At 35.1% G+C, this 23,445-nt stretch overlaps 1 protein-coding gene across 39 annotated transcripts in view; it reads right to left on the minus strand.

Annotated features, from left to right (window-relative positions):
* Positions 1 to 23,445, minus strand: part of CD55 (CD55 molecule (Cromer blood group)) — a 40,131-nt gene that overhangs the window by 3,853 nt on the left and 12,833 nt on the right. For 2 of the 39 annotated variants that reach the window (XR_011532149.1, XR_011532147.1), the window contains exons 7-12: positions 21,116 to 21,229; positions 19,736 to 19,798; positions 16,851 to 16,871; positions 11,193 to 11,262; positions 8,961 to 9,058; positions 7,022 to 8,057 (exon numbers count right to left, since the gene is read on the minus strand). Coding sequence is in view for 29 of the 39 variants with exons in the window: in XM_070591315.1 (XP_070447416.1) it covers positions 16,540 to 16,871; positions 19,736 to 19,798; positions 21,065 to 21,229 (560 nt within the window). In the remaining 10 variants the exon portion in view is untranslated. Of the gene's footprint in view, positions 1 to 7,021; positions 8,058 to 8,960; positions 9,059 to 11,192; positions 11,263 to 11,481; positions 16,872 to 19,716; positions 19,799 to 21,064; positions 21,230 to 23,445 lie in introns of those variants that run through there. The other 37 variants (XR_011532151.1, XR_011532150.1, XM_070591341.1 and 34 more) reach the window with 27 other exon arrangements.

The raw sequence follows: 23,445 nt of genomic DNA on the forward strand, positions 1-23,445 counted from the left end.
TGCTGTGATATGCAGAATTTGTTGTTGTTTCAACTTATCCAGCAACCTTTATAAATTGTATTTTAAGGTTTTATACATGCTGTGAACTTCAACTAAAAAGTAAAAAAATAATAAATGTATTTTAGCCTTGAAAAAACTGTGCTCAGAAATTTAGAGGGAGAATTCCCTTCTTTCTGGTAGATTGACAGATGATTTAAAAAAATTGCAAATCACAAGTGTAAAACGTGTGAAAAAATGTAATGTCAAAAGAGATGGCCAATAAAAATCAACATTTAGACAGGAATTCACCATGGATGAAATTCGTTTTAATAGAAAACTATAATAAAGGCATCAAATAAGTATGTTTGTGAAATTAATGTAGGATAAACATTCACTAAGAACTAAACAAAAACAGGCGGATATGAAGCAAAAACTGTCAGATAAAAAACAACTAGAAATCTTGGAAATGAACAATGTAATCATTTCAAATTGCAATCTCAAGTAATAATATCACCTCTATGGGGACACAGTTTAAGAGAGACTTAGTGAATCAGAAGGCAATACTTCATGGCAAAGGGAAAGAAACAGATTAAAATAAAACCTTAAGACTTGTGGAGCATTGAATTAGCCACATTTCAGTGCAGAAAACAGAAATCCCTCCAAATTTCTTTAAAAGAAAGAGCTGAGAAGGCTAGAAGTCACTTTTGGACTATTGATTTCAAGGCCGCATCACTGAAATCACGATCTGGAGGTCAGGAAGCTGCTGCTGTCACCACTACTTCTGCAACGCATTTTTAATCTCATGATGTTGATAACTAGATAAAGGAAAGTGGAAAACGGCCACAAACATTTACCTACATCTGATCTTAGCTTTTTAGAAGGAGAAGCAGCAGGAAGAAATTGGCCTATGCCTTAATTCTGATCTCTGAATATTATATGACTGCTTTTACATGGTAGACACAATTTCCCTCCAGTCTCCTAGTTTCAAGAGAGTCTGAGAGATGTAGCCTTTAATTTTCTGATCTCTTTTAAAAAATAACAACTGGGAAAAAAGGATTAAAAGGGGAAATTTACATTTCTACAGAAATTTTAGGATCAGTTTCTTAAAATCCCTCCTGGGATTATAGATTGATGTGTGGAGAATTTATAACTTAACAACACTAAGTCTTCCAATTCATGAAAATGATATATCATTTATTTAAGTCTATATTTCTGTCAGCAAAATTTTGTAGTTTTCTTTGTAGAGTTCTTCCATGTTTTATAAAATGTATCTCTAAATATTTCCTGATTTTGTATGCTATTGAAAATGTTCTTAAAATTTCATTTTCTAACTGTTCATTGCTGGCATATAAAATGACAATTGTTGTTTGCATATTAACATTGTATCCTGTGACCTTACTTAATTCACGTTAGTTCTAGTAGATTCTTTTCTATACACATGATCATATCATTTGCCAATAAAGATAACTTTATTTCTACCTTTCCAATTCATTGACTTTTTTCTTTTTTTGCCTTATTGCATTGGCTGAAACCTCCAGCGAAATGTTGAATAGAAGTAGACAGAGTAAAAAAAAAAAAAAAAAAAGGAAGGAGTAGTACAGTAGATATCCATGCCTTTTCCTTTTCTTAGGCAGAAAGCATTAAGCCTTTTACTATTGAGTACAACGAAAGTTGTAGATTTGCTGAAGATGCCCTTAATTAGATTTAAAAATTTCCCTTCTATTGCTGAAAGATTTTATCAGGACTTAGTGTTGAACTTTATCAAACACCTCTTCTGCATCTATTGAAATGATCATATGGTTTTCTTCTTCATTCTATTAATATGGCAATTACATTGATTGACTTTTGGATATGTTAAAACAATCTTTTACTCATGGAATAAAACTCATTTGATCATGATGTACCATATTCTTTTATACATCTTTGGGTTTGTTTTGCTAAAATTTTGTTAAGGATATTTGTGTTTATGTTCATGAAAGATATTGGTTTGTAGTTCTGGTTTCTTGTGATGTCTTTGTCCTCATAAAATGGGTTTGGACATGTTCTCTATTTTCTGAAAGAGTTTGTGTAGATTGGTATTATTTCTTCAGTAAATGTTGCACTTTACTGTGAAGCCATCTGGACGTGAAGTTTTCTTTTTGGAAAGATTAATTAAAAATAGCTTCTTGAATTAATATAAGGCTATTCAAGTTTTGTATTCTTATTGAATCAGTCTTTGTAATTTGTCTCATTCAATTAATTTGTTCATTTCATCCAATTTGTTGAATTTATTGGTAGAAAGTTGAATTTATTGGTATAAAATTGGTATTCTCTTATTTTTTCTTTTAATGACCTGGCTCTGCGGTGAGTGATGTGTTCTACTGCATTACTGATAATTGTGATTTTTGTCTTCTCTCTGTTCTTTATCAGTCTAAATAGAAGTTTTTAAAGATCTGAGTTTTGGTTTCATTGGTTTTCTCTATTATTTTTCTGTTTTCTGTGTCAATGAGTTTTGTGCTCATCTTTATTATTTCCATTCTGCTACTTGATTTTCATGACCTTATCACTTTGCAGGAGTACAGACTGGCTATTTTGTAGAATGTCCCTCAAACTGGCTTTTTTTTCTGATGCTTCCTCATAATTTGATTGAGATTATGCATTTTTCGCAGGAATACCACAGAAATGATGCTGAGTTTTTCTATCCTATCAGGAGGAACTTCATGTGTTTGTCCTGTTATTGATGATGTTAATTTTGATCAGTTGGTTAAAGTAGTTTGCCAGGTTTCTATACTATAAAGTTACAATTTGTAATTAATAACTATCTTGTGGGGAAAAAACTGGAGAGTATACAATTATCCCCTTTCTCATCAAACTTTGACTCACTATTTCAGATTCCATTGGTGATTCTTGCATAAAATAATTACTGATGGTTGCCAAATGCTGATTTTCAAATTGTATCATTCTTTCTACAGTATTAGCTGGAATTCTGCTATAAGGAAGGAACTTTCCTTTTCCTTATTTACTCATTTATATCAGGATGGGCTAGAATTCTTATTTTTTTAATGTTATAATCCATTGCCATTATTATTTTTTTCTCTAATTGTTCCAGGTTTGGTCAGTGGGAGCGTGTTCACGCTGGCTTCTGAGTCCTTTTGACATGTCACCATCAATTGTTGAGTACTTACTTATTTTCTGGAACCCTTAAATTCCGATATCATAAGGTGTTCCAGGCTTACCTTATACTTTCCCTGCCCCAGGACTGGAATCAGCCATTTTCTCCAAGGAACTCTGATTTCTTTTATCAGAAAAAGGTATTTAGAAATCTGGATCTGGAGTCTCATCATTTCTAGGCTTTCTGAGCAGACAGATCTAATATATACATATAAATCATATCTATATCATATGTAAGTCCCTCAATAAGCATGAATGAGTGAACAGAAAGTAGGCAGATTGCAATAACACATGGAAGAGGAATGTACAGTGGGCTTGAATTTGTAAACAAATCTCTGGTAAGGCAAAACCATCTCTCATTGATCTCCTTCACTCCACATATTACCTGGCCTGGGTGTGAAGTTGGTGTCCTACTTTTTTCATCATTGCTATTTGCAGACCAATCTCTTTCCTTCCTCATCACAAAACCCTTTCCTCTGGATCTCATGCCATCAGAATACATCATCCACTATCTCATTTTTTTGGAGTCATGTTTAGATGTCCAGGACACTTCAAGCTTAATGGTTGCAATCTATATTCATGAGCATTTACATCAGCTGGGCCCTTAGCATTACTCACTAATTTTACCAAATTTCTCTAGTTCTTTCTTCTCTTCCTCTCTTCAAACATATAACATCGCATTCTCATGATGACCTTGCTTTGTATATCACTGAGGAAACAGAAGAAATTTGAAGCAAGTTTCCAAAAGCCATCACCATGACATCCCCCGTGACCTGCAACTGTGTCCTTACATGCTACCTTCCTACCTATCTGCTTTTATCTAAGGCCAATATCTCCAGCTGTGCACTAAAAAGAGCTAAAACTTACTGAGCACTTCCTAAGTAGCTTGCACTATCCTAAGCACTTTATGTATATTGATTTATTTAATTCTTACAATAATCCTATGTGTCCCCACTTTACAGATGGAAAATCACTTGATAGATAGATAACTAAGGTACATGGACAAGGAACTTTCCTAGAGTCAAACAGCTGTTAAATGACGGGACTCCAATCTGAGCCGAGTCTGTGTACGGAATGCATGCTCTTAATCACCAGCTACACTGCTTCTCAGGATGAAGTCAATTACCGCTCACTTCCTCAGGGACTTTAGAAATTCTTCCCCCTCTCTCCTGTGTCATATCCATCAGCATGCAACATGATATAATTTTCCCCATGTCTTAAAATAAAACCTCTCTTGATCCTACATTGACGTCCAGCAAACATCCTATTTCTCTGCACCAACTTTTCTGCAAAACTTCTCAAAAAAGTTGCCTATAAATGTCTGTATTGGCTATCTCCAATTTCTCTCCCCGCATTCTCTGTTTTAGCCTCTCAGTCTAGCTTTTACCCACAACCACTCTACTGAAAGCTTTTGTCAAGGCCACCAATGACCTCTATAGATCAATCTTAGCCCTCATATGGCTTTCTTCACTTTGGTTCCTCGATACATGTACTCCTATTGACTTCCATATGTATATATCTCAAGCCTAGAAACCCCTGAGCTCCAGATTTGTATTTTTGACTACTTATACAATATCTCTACTTTGATGTCTAAAAGGCATCTCAAACTTAACGTGTCTGAAAACAAATTCCTAATCTTTCTGTTACAAAAGTCTTCCTCAACTCATTAAGTGGCAACATCTCCCTTTCTGTAGCTCAGACTGAAAATCTTGGTGTCATCCTTAAGTCCTTTCTTTTTAACTGCACACCTAATCCTTTAACAAGTTGCTAGCCCCAACTTCAAAATATAAAACTACGCTTCACATAATTCATCTCTGAGTCCTTACCTCCCCACCCTAAAAACTGTCAAGATGCCTGGCTTGGAGACTTTGAGATTGTTAGCAATATCTGTCTTTTTTGTTGTTCACAGGAATCTTCTCTCTTCCTGGTTCTGCTTCTACTTCAGTCCCCACAGCTTGGTCCATGATGAGAGCATAGGACTTCAGAAAAGAAAAGCAAGAACAAGAGTTATCTCTAAGCAACTCTGCTTCCATTCTGTCATGATGTTCCCCTGCGGCAAGGAAGACCAAAATTTGGCTACCTGCTTGGAATTCAGAGAGGGAAAATACAGAGAAAAAATTTTAACATTTTAGTAACTTACCCTGCAAGAGTGAAAGAAGAGTTACTCTTTTTAAAGAGTGTGTGAGAGACTTGAGATGGAAGTAGTGGCAATGGGAAGGAAGGAAAACACCACGACCTCTCAATATTGAGGCATACTAAGTATGATAACAAACCAGCCACCACTGGAGCAGGTTGCAAAGGAAGTATTAATGTTAGGGAAGAGGCTGTTTTTAATTTTGGCAGGGGGGTGAAGGGAACACTCAAGGTTGGTGGTTGGAAAATGAGGTATTTCCACTTTGGGCATTAACCAAAAAAACAGGGCTAGGGTGTGATAAGACAACAACTATTAATGCTCAAGTGTCCCAAGAAATTTGATAGTGATAGTGGGTTAAATATTATAAAATGCAAATTTCTGCAGTAAGCAAGTATAATTTCTTACAACAAATAAGCATTGGTCTCAAGAGTAAAGGCAATACAATCTTTGCAATCAAAGTATACTCTCACAGGAGAGCTTACCTGCAGAAAAAATAAAACTATTCAACTTTATGACAATAGGATACAAAGTAATTATAAATCCCATTACCCCCCACATACCTGTTTGTTATTTTCTTCAAGGTTACTGATTGTTAAATACTTTTCCAGCTTTTACCCTTATCTAAATAATAAGCTATAAAGGCTAACTCAATGTATTGTATTGTCAAAGTTTAATATTTGCCAATATCTACATTTCTTGCTATTATAAACCTGTCTATTGATTCCAACTTCTAATTTAATCAAAGTGGAGTTAACAGTTTTGAATTTATAATTTGCTTTTACACTAAACCAATGATATACTGTAGTCCTCGCTTCAAGCCTTTCCTACTTTGAGCATGCTGCCGTACTTGCAGTCCCCAGTCCTGCCATGTGGATCTCATCTATTTGTCCTTTCTCATCCTGTCTTGAATGCCTCCCTGCCCGCCACTCACCCACTTAGCAAAGACAGGTTATGCACCCCCTGTATTCTGTACAGGTGATTACTATAACACTTAAAAGTCTGCATTCTTTCTCTCAAGAAGTGTATAGTTTTAGTCTTCCTGTGGTAGACTATAAGCAACTTGAGGGTAGACTCTGTGTTGTAGTCATCTTGGTAATCTCAGCATCCAGCACCTGGTAATCTGCACATAGCAGGCTCTCACATATTTTTCTGAATAACTGAATCAGTGCCATCCTTGCTACTACCCCAGGAGGCACTAGATTGTCCAAGTAGACAGAGCAGGCCCTCCTATTTAACAAATGAATGAATTAGTAGGCAGATATGTGCTATTCACAGAGCTTTTAGGAGAGCTAACATAATTTCCTAATATTAGAAACTATTAGGAAATTATTATTAATCTTGTTAGTTATGATGATTATGGTTAGGTTGAAAAAACGTCTTTATTGTTAGAAATGCATATTGAAATATTTACCGTGAAATGTCATGATGCCTGTGGAATTTACTTTAAAATACTTCAACAACAAAATAGATGAAGGGATATGATAAAATAATTATTGTTAAATTTAGTTATGCTTATATTCCAGTCTGTTCCAAAACCTAAAATGTAACTGGCAAGTTGAAAAGACTATATTAAGAATTTAAAAATTAATGTGATTGCCTTTAGGGAAATCAATAACAAGCAATACACTAAAAGTAACTGGAAATGTTCCACACTGTGATAACCAAAGGACAGCATTCTAAACTACTTATGGGAGGCAGCAAGGGAATCCCTTATTGACATTTAAGAAAATAAATTTCAAGTACTACTTGAGACAAAAATATGTGATCAATTATTTATTTCTATTTAGGGAAAATAAAGTTTTCTTTACATATTTTCTTGAACTTTTTTGTTATACATGTAAAACCAATGTGTTCATTGACAAATAAATATAAAATAAATTAATCAATATTACAAAAGAATAAGATTTACAATAATTTGGCTATGAACATCTCACCTCAGAAATATAGAATTTTTTTATGTTAACATTGTAATATCTCTGGATACTTTTAAAGACATTAAGTCAATGAAGACACCTTTCACCCTTTCATAGGATTCTTTTCCAAAAAAAAAAAAAAAACAATAAAAGATTGTCCTAAGAACAAAATTGTAGTGACAAAGGAGGAATTACTCCTTCATTCTATACTCCTCCTTTGCCACCAACTAAACCAAGAAACTCAACACTTTTGTGTCATTAGCAACATTTCCTTTAAAATATTTTGCCAACCCATTCAGACTCATTTCAATGGAATAAGGATAGAGGAAAATGCCTTACAGGCAAGAAAGATTATTTTATAATGGGGTTCATCTCTCTTTGGCAATTTTGCTCAAACGAGTCTGATTTTAGTGTTTGTTTTCAATATCCAATTAAGGTTTTTAATTTTTTTATTTCCTCTGTAAGTAAAAATAACATTACATATCTAGTGAGAAAAAAAATTACATTTCCTTTTCTTCACACTCACATTCTAAGCATGAACAAACCACTATACTTTCCTACACTTTTAGGAAAGTAATCCCTCTCAATCTTGTGAATTATTCTATTTTCAGGAGGCTTAGGAGTGTTGAGAATGTGATTCCAGGACAAATTCCTTTTTCTCCTTGCTTCGTTGACATTCCTACGCGCTTAAAGACAATGAGAACATGCAGAACGAAGAGCACTACTGCATTTATTGCGTCCACTCCTCCAGAAAGTTCTAAGAAACTAGAAATGTTCTGTATACTTGTATGCACTTTCTTCTTAACTCTTCTTTGGCTAAGTCAGCTAGCCAATAGTTACTAGCATCATAAGCCAAACTGTCAATGTTATACATGTGCATCCTGAAAGTTAAAAAAAAAAGTTCAAATCAAAATAATTTTATTTACTGGTGATAAATATTGATTTTTTAGTTACTATGTGATAAACCATGGAAAAGAGCTGTTGAGTTAATTTGGGGTGCAAAACAAATGCAAAATTAGTGGTTAGAAAGAATGGACAAGCTCAGCAAATGTAGAGTTTAGAGTTCAGTAGCTACCGCAACAACAACTAAAATATGACACTTGAGATTTTGTTTCTTGAGATTAAGTGGTCAAATGAGAATCAACTAAGATACTTTCAAATTAAAAGTCAGTGAAAACCCTCTGACTACTACATGTAGAATGGAAGAAAGTTTTGTCAAAAAGCAAGACACCCAGAAAGTTTCACAGATACACTTATGTTACTTTTGTGTAATAATTTTGTATAACAACATGAAAGAGATATCTCACCAGATCTATAAACGTGACTTATAAAAGGTACCTTAAAACAAATTTTAATATTTACTAAACAGTGGAAACTCTAAAAGCCATCAAGCAAAAAGGAGAAAGAAATATAATATAGGCCAATCATCTCAAGATACAAACAGTCATAGTGAAGGCATTCCTATTTGTAAGCCTTAATGTATCAATCTTTTGTTTTTTCCCCAAGTATTTGTGGCACTGTTAGCATCCAATCATGAAAATAAACTGAGTGCAAAACACAGAGTGAGATGATGAGCATGTTGCTGAAGAGTCGAGAACTGATGACACATGATACTAATGAGAGATTCAATATGTTAGTCATCCATTCAACAAAGAAGAACAATTCTGACAATAATAGAGGTTTAAGTCTCTATTATTGTTTAACAGTCACAGACAAATCCCAAGCCAACCGTACTGATGAACATTTTGCAAGATACAGAAGTGTGATTTCATAAAACCATATACCTTTCATAGTTTACCAGAAGGTCTTACTTCTGAGGCATCACAGCATAGCTAATTAGATACAACAGTGAGCACTTTGCTGTTCTCGTGTGTAATAAGAGCTGAACAGTAGAGAAGGAAAACACCAATTGAATTACATAATTTTAATTTCAATCAAAAAGGAATATTGGCATTTGCTTATAATCACATCCCTTTTATACACTAAAATTTATCGTCTATACCCAACACTTCTCAAAGAAGTAAATAAATCCTTTGAGGGACAAGGGATCGCCAGGTGAAGATACATTATCACCTTCACACCAATTAAGTCCTTCCCTGTCCACATTAAGATCAAATTTTTAATTGTTATGAAATCAGGAGAATAACTTGGAAAGGATAAAGTTAGCCCTTATTCTCAACAGCTTATACTTCCAAAATAAGGCAAATGGAGTGTTTTTTAAGTGCAGATGAAAAAGGCAAATTCTTTCTTAGGGGTTTGCCAATAATTTTACCAAAGTATGCAAAGAAACGGATGACAGCCAAGAGAGAGCACCCAGGAAACTCATCACCTTCCACCCTGCCCTCACCTACCAAGCCCCAAAGCACTGGCTTTCAAAGGGGAATTGCTAATGCTCTACTACAAAAGGAGAGCTGGAACAAATGCGAGGAAGCACATAAGACTGGCAGTTTACTTTTTTTTCCAGAGTAGTTTTGCTGAGGCATCTGTACCAACTTAATTCACTTTATATGACTTAGAACTTTGTTGTTTTTCCTGTGCTCTAAACCACATTCTTAAAAAGTTTCTGAAAAATCTGAAGAGAAAGTTATATTTTACTACACGTGCCATTATAGCATCCAGAATACTTTATCGGCAGTGAGCAAACATCTGTAAAAACTATTTCAAAAAAAGAGACCTAATGGCCAAATATTTTTATCAAAAGACTGAACCATTTAGTGATTTAAAGAAGATTTACATGCTTAAGCTTGCAACAGGCTTAAATAATATTGTCAATTAAAGGCGAAAGGAAAGAGTTATAGAGGGTAAAAAGTAGCTTACATCACTCAAAGAATTTAGTAACAGCATTAAAGGCAATTTAGTAACAGCATTAAAATATAGTTGTTCTTAATTCATTAATGAAAAAGTAGACAGGCATTGGGGCAGTTTAGAAATAATTCAAGTTTATATGAACTCCACAATTCATTTTCTGAACAGTGAAATCTACAAAACAGAAGAAGGTCAATTTAAATAATCCTCTGTTTGTCTACAAGATGTGTCAGGGTCAAGCATGACATTATACTTATACATATTTAATACAGGTCAGATGCTTCAAATAATACTGATTACTTTTTTCTGTGTGCTGCTGTTTTACCTCCTGAGGCTTACTATGTGCCAAGCAACATTGCAACCTCCTTACAAGTGGCAGGCAACTCATTTGGATCCTTACTACAATCCTATGAGGTAGGTACTATATTTTACGAATAAGAAAACTGAGGCATAGAGAGGTTAAGTTGCTCACAGTTACACAGCTTAAACAGCAGACTCAGGATTCAAAGCAAGCAGTCAGGTTCCAAGTCCACCCTCCTAACCACTGGGCTGTCTGTGGCTAGACTGGCACAACTGGCACAACAAATAAACGCAACTCAAAAAATTGCCTAATCACAGGGAACCAAACAATATGTTAGGGGCCGGCCCAGTGGCGTAGTGGTTAAGTTCACCTGCTCTGCTTCAGTGGCCCCGGGGTTCATGGGTTTGGATCCTGGGCATGGACCTACACACTGCTCATCAAGCCATGCTGTGGTGGCATCCCACACACACAAATAGAGGAAGATTGGCACAGGCGTTAGCTCAGGGCCAATCTTCCTCACCAAAAGGCAAAACAAAACAAAACAAAACCCCACAATATGTTAGAGGTTGGTTTTTCCTAGATTTCTTTGCTTCTGTACAACACACAGATATGATCATAAATTGCACTTAGTAGGGAAAAGGGTGAGTTGATTAATAGATTTCAAAGGGAAACTTTGGCTTTCAAATCACTTTCCCTTGAAATGTTGTTAGTGCTCTTAAATATATTGAGAAGTTAAAAAAAAAAGACACAAAGTCTGTTCATCCAGGATAGTTATTACAGACAAAAGGAATGAAGAGACAGCATGTCAAAAAACACAATTAAGCTGAGAGTATTATCTACTGATATAGTATCAAGTTTTACTAAAAAAGTTAAGAATAAATTTTTTAAAATCATCAGAATTTCTGCTCACCCTGATTTTCCACGGTCCAAGAAAATTTTGACTAGAACTAGGGTAACAATTACTGTACCAGCAACAATTCCTTGAGGAGGGAAAAAATTTGGTAAGACAGTTAATAGAAACATGAACAATCATACATATGGCAGTTTCACAATGACAAGCATACTGGCTACAAGGCAAGTTAAAGAAAAAATAGGAGACATGAATTATATTTTGTATATGGCTTCTTTTTTTAATTCTTTTTATTTTTTTATTTTTTTGAGGAAGATTAGCTCTGAGCTAACTGCTGCCAATCCTCCTCTTTTTGCTGAGTAAGACAGGCGCTGAGCTAACATCCGTGCCCATCTTCCTCTATTTTATATGTGGGACGCCTACCACAGCATGGCTTGCCAAGCAGTGCCATGTCCACACTCGGGATCCGAACCGGTGAACCCCGGGCCGCTGAAGCAGAACGTGTGCACTTAACCACTGCGCCACCGGGCCAGCCCCTGGATATGGCTACTTTATGTCACAAGTTTGACAATAAGCATTGCATGCTATTTGTCTTGTTTTCTTTCAAAGAAAAATGAGAGAAAATAATTAAAGTATCACAATGCTCAAATAAAATGACAGGTTTGAGAGGATTCTAAATTGTTTCAACCCCATCATGTTCAATTTTAAATGTTTTGATCATTGATCATGCAAATATGACGACTGAATTATGTAATTTTAGCACTAGAAGGTATCCTGGCATTCACTGTCATTTATAGATGAGTAAATTGAGTCTGAGAAGGGTGAAGGTTACCTATGTGGTTAACGGAAAGGTAATTTACTTAGTTCATAGTAAAGATAATAGAGATGTAGGCATTTCTCCATCATAGGAAAGGTATCGTCATCTGAGCACAGAGGGTAAAATATATTTAGTTTGCCTACAGAATATGTTTTTCAGCATTCAGCCTATTGCAGATAAAATTTCACTTCGGAAAGCTAATATTTACTTTTAAAATTAAATGCACTATTTTGACTTGAACGACAGCAAACAATTGTTCAAATAAGTTGGTCAACAGCAAATAATTTTTATAGCTTGCTTCTTACACACAATCTGTTTTCTTAAAATCACCCATTTGCCCTTTCCACCCACCACCCTGGGCCTCCCTTTTCCTCCCCACTCCACCCTCCAATGCCCTTGAACTCTACTCTTTTGATCTGTACTACAAAAGAAATTAGAGGTGACACTAGAAAAGCAACTGAAGGTAATGTGACTAATAAGTATATCTGGTTCCAAATCAGCAAAATATAGATGTCATGCAATTGCACTACCAAATGGATATATGACGTAGAAAGCAGCTATTTCCACCATGGGTAAGTTTTCACAGTATTTTACCCAATTTCTTTAACTGATTTCCTCCTACAGTATCATTAGCTTAGAAAGACTGTATTCATAAAATAAATCATGGCTTCTCAAAAATTTGGGGTTTCTTTTCCCTTCACCATTCCCTCTAATCCCATTTTCAAATGTTGCAAAAACATCCCATTTTCAATCTGAATGATAAATGAAGAGAGAAATTTAAAAATGATCCAAAATATCTGGATGTCAGAAGTAAGAGCTTATTCCTAGAATACTGATCAGAACATATATATAATTTTAGAAGAAAGTGTGTGGAGGTTGACTGTTTGACAGAAAACCAAATCAAGATACAGAAATATGAGAAACATAATTCTAGATAAATGATTCCTTATAAATTAACGAGAGTATTATCTCCCAAATTAGAAACATAGAAAACTTTAAGGTACAAAGGCAATTGTTTTTGATCTCAAAATTAATTTGGTGTCTACAGAAAACCATCCCAAAGGTGAAACAGTGTCGATTTAATATTTATGCACTTTGGGATAAATAAAACTATGAAATTATGAATAAAATTATGATTATGCTTCCAATGTTCCTTATCATTAATTGAAGAGCTCTTAGGCAGGAAAATTACATAATTTTAGAAAATGGTTTTCTCCAAGTTAAAGGAGTATTTTAGTAACATTCCTCATTATGTGGAACTATATTTACATAGTGTTTAAAACGCTGTAAAGCAGTTTGACACCTATTGTCTCATTTGATCACCTCCAATAACTAGCACAGTGCTTATAAAATAGTAAAAAGTACTTAGTAAATATTTATTAAATTGCATCAAATGATATTCTTTTTGCAGATGAGAAAACTGAGACCATTAATGTACAGAGGATCATCTCTATTTCCAAAGAACCCAAGTCAGAATTCTACTGTAAGATCTGGTGTTAAATGATGCTTCTGAAGAAATGTGGGTGCACCCAGCCACTTCAAAAGGCCTCACTTGTATACCTAATAAAGTAGAAATGCAGCCCAGATGCCACGAAAAACTGAGAAAGTTATGGATAGGTTTTGTTCTTCCTTATAATCCTGTAAGAAAATAAAGGTATTGAGGTCTGGGGACAAGTGAAGTCACACTAGAAAAAGACTTTTGTAGAAGGAAAGAGAATGTGCTTGAGTAAACCTTAAAGTTTCAGATTTATAAATCAGGATTCACCACGCTCCCTCAGCAACATCCACAGGACCCTCTAAGTGCCTTGCTAGTATCATTGGACTTTCTGTGTCTCTGTATTTCTTCAAAGTTTTTAAATAAAGAAGAGAATCACACTTTCCTTTCCAGATTAAGCAGATCACTGAAAAATTACATGATTATATTATCTGACTTACCTGTAGATAATTGAAGTCACTTTATAATGGGATACAAGTTTGCCATGAATAGGGCCAGTTAATAAGATACAGTAAAGACCTTTATATCAGCATCTTATGCATTTCAAATAGCCACCAATGAGTCAAGGCTCTTAAAAGCACACTTCAATTTGGGCTAGTCTATAATATATGCCATTTTCAGGTATAGACATAAAACAAATAGATAAGCACATGATATTTAAAGGATACAAAAGAAGTATTTTAGATATTTCACTGAGTATTCTTTGATTTTTTTCCTTAATAATCCCTTCAATTGATCCCATATGGGATTATTATTAATCCCCATAAGCAATTTATGAATGTCCCAATATAGGATTTCACCAATGGAGAGAAAAAAAGCAATTGTAAAGAATCAGGACTATCTTAATTGTCAAATGGGTTCCACAGTTTCCTGTCCTGATACTAGGACAAGAATCTTTCTATCCTTTCAAGTACCTCGTGCTGGAGAAACTAGTCATCTGCCTTTATTTAAGTGCCTAATAGCTATGTGACCTTGCACAAATTACGAATCTTGCACAACCACAGTTTTCTCAGCTAAAAAATGAGACACAGCTACCTTTATAGGATTGTTGTGAGGAGTAAATGAAATAATATATATAAAAATCTCAGCACAGTACTTGCCACTCAGCAAAAGCACAAATATGACCTCAACAAAGGACTACCCTTATTCTTTGGGGTGGCCAGAGGGAATGACAAATTGTCCGAAATCCATCTTAGAAAAATAATTGTGACTGCATTCTATGACTTCTTTAAGCTAATATTTATTCAATTTCTAGCACTGTGCTGGGAGTTTTCATATCTATTATCTCATTAAGCTTCAAAGACTTTAAATAGGAATCACAATCTTCATCTCATAAATGAGAAAATTGGAACTCAGATTAAGTTAATCACTTGGGTTGAAATAATTACTAAATGAAAAAAACAAAACAAAACCAGGATTCAATCAAGGTCTGGCTGACTCCAAAGCACAAGCCTTTCTGCTATACAATATTGTCATAAAAAGCAAGAACAAAAACACAACTATATAGAGCATGTTCTTCAATGTGGATAGTACCAAAAGGGTAAAAAAACACTTCCCTTTTTACGTAGAAAGTATGGACATACACACAGCACATAAATAGATTTACAATATATCTGTGATATTAAAATTTCATGGGAGATGATTAGGAAAAGGATGTCTAACAAGCTCCTTGAGGGGCCAGGCTGGTGGTGTAGTGGTTAATCTCATGGTGGCCTTTGGTGGCCTGGGATTCACGGGTTCGGATCCCAGGTGCAGACCTACATACCATTCATCAAGCCATGCTGTGGCAGCATCCCACATATAAAATAGAGGGAGATGGGCACAGACGTTCGCTCAGGGACAGTCTTTCTCAAGCAAAAATGAGGAAGATTGGCAACAGAAGTTAGCTCCGGGCCAATCTTCCTCACCAAAAAAAAAAAAAAAAAAAAAAGAGGGCAATAACAACAAAAAAATTGCAGCAAATAAGGAAGTTTTGAGATTAGTCAGACTCTCTTTCTTAGCAGAATTACATAGGAAAAAATTCAAATACTTCTGAAGTTCTAATATCATCTGTATCATTCTCTTACACTGCAGCACAATCAATAAAAGCAATTTCCTTGCAAGTAGAGTTTGGTATCTTTAAAATGAAAAAAGTGACCTGATTCACAGACTAAATGTAAGAGATAAAGATAATTTTCAGAATTATATTTTACAAGTATAGGATCCCAAAGAAAATTATTGCCATATGTCTGATTTAAGAGCGAAAGAGCTCCTCTTTATTTCTGAGTACAAGTTGCAATTAGAACTAACTCTAAGAAAAGGTTTCTGAGAGATCACATAGGACAGACTTCAAGAATTTCAGAGAAAATCATATGCACTTCAAACCTTCATTGACGCCACTGAGCCAGTGAGAAAAAACTCATCACTGTTGTCCACATTAAATCACTGAATCATGAGATTTTCATTTGGAATACATTTATTTCTATTTACAATATAGAATGAACAAAGTGAATTCCAACTCTTGGAATCTTTAAAGATAAATCTTCTTGCTTAGGAGAGGTTCATTCACAATATAAAAGAACTACAATAAATAATGATAATAATAAAAATACCTGCTTTCTGCGTTATTGTCCCTTGGCTAATTTATGCATACATAAAATAGGAGACTTCAGCTTATAAAGATATAATTTTAACATATGCACTCTTATAATGAGTGTATTTTCTATTGGACATTACTTATCAAATGCCAATTTAGTTGTATTGCTTCTTAGCAAATATTTCTCTCACCATCTTTAGTTTATTAATCTTCTTGCTAATGCATAACATCAAATAACATATTTATGGACAAAAAAAGGACCAGACCAAACGCTAGAAGAAATTTCAACACAGATATATGTTTTTGGCCTCATATTTATAGCAACAGAATACTTTCTGAAGATAACTTTGCTTTAAATCACTGAATGAGAAGGGAGAAGGAAGAGGATTTAATCAAAAGTAGCACTCTTCATTTGGGATAGGACAAATCTAGAAACAGCCAAGGAGAAGTTTATGATTAATCACAAAATACTTGAGGATAGAAACTGTATTGATAACTGCCTCTGTGTGTTCTTCAGCTCCTAGAAAGATGCATTGAGACAATAGGCACTCAATAATACTTGATTGATTGGCCTAATGATTCGAAGTTGTCCTGAAACTACCTTGGAACAAGAACATGGTTGAGAATACTTAGGAACATACCGGGTACCCAGTGGTGTCCACAAAACATGCCGATAAAATGCATTTACCTGTTTTCTTTTGGGCACCCGTAAACAACGCATTTTAATAGTATTTCTAAGACAGTTAAACGACAATATTCTCTTCCACGAATCTGGATTGTACATCCCACAGGGATGACAATTTCTTTTAACTGCTGGAGAGCCAAACTTACCAGATGCAATGATGACAGCACCTAAAGAAGAAAAAGAAAGAATTACAAAAATAAGAATTTTAAAAAGTCATTGATTTGCTAGCAATTTTATATATGTATCGATAAACTGTACTTGAAAGGTCAAAAATAACTCATATTTCCATAACTGAAAGAAATAATTATGAATAAATTTATGAAAATAATTATACATTAACTTAATCAAGTAACACACCTCAGTGCCTAGAAATATCCAACAGAGTTAACACTATAGACATAAACCATGAAGAAAGTTATCGAACACTGAAACAAACACCGCCTAAATCTGGTATAGACTTGATGGGAAGAAACAAGTTTGAAAGCTTAAACAGTAAACAACTGCCGATCCCATCCTATCGTCAAGAAACAATCAGAAGCTAAAGTCTCTTTCAGCAGGCTCTGTCAAAATCTAAATGACCATATCGCATTATTATTTATACCTTTCAGTGACTAGGAATGAGGCATTGAAAAAATTACTTTCACATAAGTATATTTATAATAATAAATATGCTGCTCTCTTAAGTAGTGAGTAAATTTACTCAAAGTACCATTGAGAACAGACAATATTGCACAGAAGAAAAAGCACAGGATTTGGACCCAGAACATATGTTTAAACCTCACTTTTCTCCTCATTAACTATGCACTGTATATGTATCCTATAAGTTAACCTCTAAGCGTCGAATTCATCACCTACAAGATGAAGCTAAAAAATACTTATTTTGCAAGGTTGTTGTAAGGACTAGTGTTGACAAATGAAAGTTGCATGGCATATGTTACCATAATACATACTCAGTAAGTGGTAGCTACTTTTTTTTTTTCCAGGAAGAGCAAATATGGTATGTGATATTTAAAAATAAATTAATCATACATTAGAGAGAAATTTGATCTCCTATATTGACTGTATCTTTACCATAATAACTGATTCAGGTTTAGTTTAAATTTGTTAAATTATCTTGTATTTTTTGCAGAAAGAGATATTTCAACAAAGTTAGTTCTATAACTAATTTATATAAAGTGAAACATTTCTCTTTTCCTTGCCCTGTTAAACATTGGGTATACGCAATCTAAAAATTTTAGGCCCAGGGATGTCATAAAAATTTAAGAAGTCAGTAACCGCAACAAGTGTTAAAATTAATAAACTAAATCTAAATGTATTAAAACAAACCACAGACCAATGTTGAGTGCAAGAAGTCAAGTTAGATAATGAAATATATGACACACTGTTTATGTAAACTATAAAAACCATACAAAACAATATTATGTACCACTAATGTATACATACAAGTAGCATAACAATAAAAAAAATTAGGAAGATTGGGCACCAACCTCAGGGCAGACATTGCCTTAGAGCAAGAGAAAGAGGAGTGTGGAAAGGTACAAGTGAACCCTAACAATAATATCTGTAATGTTTAAATTCGTAAAATATCCGCGTAATGGCAGAATAGGCTTCAAGATAACAATTATGAAATATATGAAACCATTTTGAAAATATAGTCCAGTTGTGTAAAACTATTTTTAAAAAACATTTATTTGATGCCACTGAAGAGCGACCAAAAGCAGGCAGGAAATGAAGTTCTGCTTTTTAAGAGGGGAAGTAAATTGGGTGAGATTTTATGTATTTATGTATATTTGGCTTTTTACTCGAGGAAATAAAGAAATATGCAAAGGAAATTTCAACAATAATATCTGTAATGTTTTAAGTTCTTTAAAATTATCTGGGTTATGGCAAAATAGACTTTAACATAGGAATTATGAAATCTGGACAAAATATTGAAAAACAACAGTAACAATGATTTGAAGGCACTAGAGAGCAAACCAAGACAGGCAGAAACTGATGAAAACCAAGACAGAACTGCATGGAACGAGATTTGCATACATGCAGCTGAGGGGAATGGCGAGGCCATGTAGGGTAGGGAGCAGAAAGCCACAGTCTTACTGTCTTGAGAAGTCAGAGGATGGAGTTCAAGATCAAGAGAGCACCTGAAAAGCGAGGAGGCAAATTTGAGAGGCTGCTAATGTTCTGTTTCTTGACATTTGTGGTGGTTACATAAATATTTGCTTTAGAAAAGTTATTGAGCGGTGCAGGTATGTTTTATGTGGTTTTCTGTATATGTGTTGACCTCAATGAAAAAGTGAAAAATTTAAAAACAAATCTTTTCTCAGTCCTATTGAGATTTCTCCATGGAACGTAAAAAAAAATAGACCTCTCTATTAGAGAACAAGACTGTCTATAAAATGACTATGCATTAGGCAAGCTGTGAGGCAAGAAGACAACTTGGTGGCCTGAAGTAGCATTAATTACCAGGAGGAGTTTCATTCATTCCCTCAACAGGTATTTTTCTAAAGCCTGTGGCATATATTACTCCACCTTCATAAAAACCATCATTTAAAAAGCCTTGTATTAACATGAACTATTTCAAAGAACTCTGTTTTCAGTTACTTAGAAGACACTGCTGAGATGCTTTACCACATTAGCAACTCTAGCACACCTGGAGAGATCCTTTAGCATGCTGGAGGAATGGGTGTCTGTCAATAACCCAGACCCAGAAATCAACCTTATGGATGGTACATATTAGTGCCTCCCTAAAGCTAACACAGAAAACAGAATTTCTTCACCAATCTTAATTTAGCATTGTTCTTACGGAGCCACAACCTTTTTCTATATTATTGCAAAATATAGATTTGCCCTGAAAAGATTTGCCCTAGCATAATCCCAACCTACCACTGAAGAAAGTCAAGAACATTAGTATGAAAAAAACTCTGGCTCTAATAAATCATAGGTTATTTAATTTTGCAAATCCAGTCAAGTTGAAATTTCCACCACTGCACATTAGATCCACACTTAGGAAACCTGAACGGTATTTACTGACCTTTTGACGTGCTTGTTGTATGAAAACGCGTGGTTGTACTGGGAACAGCTAGATTCTGTGTCGCTGTAATATGAGCAGCAGAGGTCAATCTTTGTTTTGTATGGACATGCTTAGTCACTGGGGCATGTACAGCAGTGGACTTTCGTGTTCCTGGAAGACTCTGTGTAAAAGAAGCTTTTGCTGTGTTGAGTCTTTGGGTTACTGGGGTGAACTGTGTAGCAGAAGCATTTGCCACGATGGGATTCTGGGCTGCTGGTGGGGTCTCGGCAGATAGAGAGTTTGATATTGGCGATTTTTCGGCTGTTGTGGCTGAAACATTTGCTGCAGTGGGTTTCTGAGGAGTTGATGGGGTTTCTGTAGCTGGGATATTTACATTGGAGGGTTTCTGAGGAATTAGTGGGAACTTTGTAGCTGAAGAATGTATTGTGGTGGGTTTCTGAGGAGTTGATGGGGCTTCTGTAGCTGGAATATCTACAATGGTGGGTCTCTGAGGAATTAGCGGGAACTTTGTAGCTGAAGAATGTATTGTGGTGGGTTTCTGAGGAGTTGATGGGGCTTCTGTAGCTGGAATATCTACAATGGTGGGTCTCTGAGGAATCAGTGGGAACTTCATAGCTGAAGAATGTATTGTGGTGGGTTTCTGAGGAGTTGATGGGGCTTCTGCAGCTGGAATATCTACAATGGTGGGTCTCTGAGGAATTAGCGGGAACTTTGTAGCTGAAGAATGTATTGTGGTGGGTTTCTGAGGAGTTGATGGGGCTTCTGTAGCTGGAATATCTACAATGGTGGGTCTCTGAGGAATCAGTGGGAACTTCATAGCTGAAGAATGTATTGTGGTGGGTTTCTGAGGAGTTGATGGGGCTTCTGCAGCTGGAATATCTACAATGGTGGGTCTCTGAGGAATTAGCGGGAACTTTGTAGCTGAAGAATGTATTGTGGTGGGTTTCTGAGGAGTTGATGGGGCTTCTGTAGCTGGGATATCTACAATGGTGGGTCTCTGAGGAATCAGTGGGAACTTTGTAGCTGAAGAATGTATTGTGGTGGGTTTCTGAGGAGTTGATGGGGCTTCTGTAGCTGGGATATCTACAATGGAGGGTCTCTGAGGAATTAGTGAGGACTTTGTAGCTGAAGAATTTATTGTAGTGGGTTTCTGAGGAGTTGATGGGGCTTCTGTAGCTGGGATATCTACAATGGAGGGTCTCTGAGGAATCAGTGGGAACTTTGTAGCTGAAGAATTTACTATGGTGGGTTTCTGAGGAGTTGATGGGGCTTCTGTAGTTGGAACATTTACAGCACTGGTTTTCTGAGGAGTTGATGGGGCTTCAGTACCTGTAACATTTACAGCACTGGTTTTCTGAGGAGGAGATGGGGCTTCAGTACCTGTAACATTTACAGCACTGGTTTTCTGAGGAGTTGATGGGGCTTCAGTAGCTGTAACATCTACAGTGGTGGGTTTCTGAACCGCTGGTGTGACCTTGGAAATCTGAGAACTATCTGTAGAAGAAAAATATTTTTAAAAAGTTAGCTAAATAATGATGTCCAAGTTAAGATTTAGAAACCAATTGCTTGCTCTATGACTCTTCCCTTAATTCCCCACAAATACCTAGATATGACTTTTAGGAGGCCAAGTCTTACTGTGTATTTTCGAAGGAACTAAAATGCTCCTTTGTTTTTTCTTTGATATAGATTACCTACAGGCAACTAAAGTGGATTTACACCACAGTAGTATTGAGGTTCTTAAACTGTTTTCTGTCTGAAGAAGGGAAACCAAAGTTAGAGTCAACAGTGATCTCATTCTGTGACACACCTCAAATAAAGCTATTTTCTCTCATAAATTGTCTTCCTTCACTCATGCGAAGACCAAAGAACAGCTGGACGCAACAACTGGATCAGTGGAGACAATCACAACATAGTTACTTTTTCCAAAGCTTTCAAGGACATGTTAGTGACCTTGGGCACTTGCTCTGTTTCACTTCTTTTTTAAAGTAATAAAGTCAATTGGAATAAAATAATTCCCTTTTTCTCCTCTTGTGCTGGTTACCAACTTTACATACATTAGTTAGTTTCTCTTTGGATTTTAGGTCAGGTTACAAATATCTGAAGTGCACCTTCAGTTAAGATCCTATTCTGAGAATCACAAATCTAACAACACAGTGAAATGTTAGGTGCCTGCTTGACTTTGGGTTGCTTATACAAACTCCCTCTTCAGGAAGTATTGAGTAGAGCTTAAGCCTATTTCACCACACACTAGAGACCATTGACAATTTCTCTAATCTCTCTAAACTTTGGTTTTCCCATCTGTAAAATGAGGATAAAACCAAAGAAGAGTGTATAACATTATTGTAAGGAATAGGGGAAATAACTTAGGTACGTTATTGCATACACCATCTATCTGTGAAGCAACATTTTAAATCATCCAACACTATCAGAGCCAGCACCTATCAGTACACATTCTACTTTAGGCGCTCAGATGTCATATGTCACTTATTTCTGCTTCTTTTACCTATCTCACTGGATGCCATAAGGGACAACTCAAGCAAAATACATAGCAAGTAACACAGCACTTAGCAGGCACTCAGAAAATGATAGATATTATTATTAGGATAAATGAAGTTATTATATGGACTTTTCATATAAGGCCATCATGTATAACATTTATTTTTTGTTCTAAGTTCGTTCTCATTTTTGATCCAGAGGACCTATATACTACGATAGCTTGAATTTCCTGGGAACTACTTTTCCAATTATCTTTTCGTCATTTGATGTCTAGTTGAATTCCATTGTGATCAGGAAGCATGTTCTGAATAATTTCAGTCTTCTGAAATGCATTGTGAGTTAAGGCCCAGCATATGGTGACTCTTCCATGTATACTTGAAAAAATTTTAACACCTGTCCTTATAAAGTTCAATGAGCTTGTATGTCAATTTTTCAAAGTTTAATTGTTGCTCAGATCTTCTATTTTCTTACTGATTTTTGTTCCTCTTTCTATTTTTGTTCCTCTTTCTATTAACTATTGAGATGGATATGTGGAATTCTCAAACTATAATCGTAAATTTGTCTATTTTTCTACCCGTCCATTTTTGCTACGCTATGGCTTAAAGCTACTTTTCCAAATGCACATAGATTTCAGATTGTGATATATTTCTGTTGAACCCACCCCTTTATCGTTATGAACTATCTTATCTTAAAGCATACTTTGATATTAATAGAGTTGTACCAGCTTTGGGTTTTTTTGGTAATTGCTTGCATAGTATATTTTTCTATCCTTTACTTTCAACTATTCAGTGTTCTTACTATAAACAGTCTCTTATAAACAGCAAATAAATAGATTTTATTTTTTAATCTAGTCTGACAATCTTAGTCAAATTATATTTAATGTAATTACTGATATTACTGGGTTTATATCAAATACCTTATTATTAGCTTTCTATTCCACCTATCTATTTTATGTCTATTTCTTTTCCTCCCTTATTCTCTTTGGATTAAATATTCATTATCTTTCCTTTATTAGCTTGTGATTTGTACTTTCTTTTACTATTATTTTCATGACAACCCTAGAGATTACAATTTGTATTAGACTATAAGTCAATTATGCAAATTAATACTTTTGTAATTTTTTAGTACTGCTAGAAACCTTGTAACTTTTAAATTTGATTTACCTCTTTCTGCCTTTTGCTTTATTGCTATTGTCCATTTGTATTCTACATACA

Source organism: Equus przewalskii, chromosome 23, assembly GCF_037783145.1.
Source record: "Equus przewalskii isolate Varuska chromosome 23, EquPr2, whole genome shotgun sequence".
NCBI classification, from domain to species: domain Eukaryota; kingdom Metazoa; phylum Chordata; class Mammalia; order Perissodactyla; family Equidae; genus Equus; species Equus przewalskii.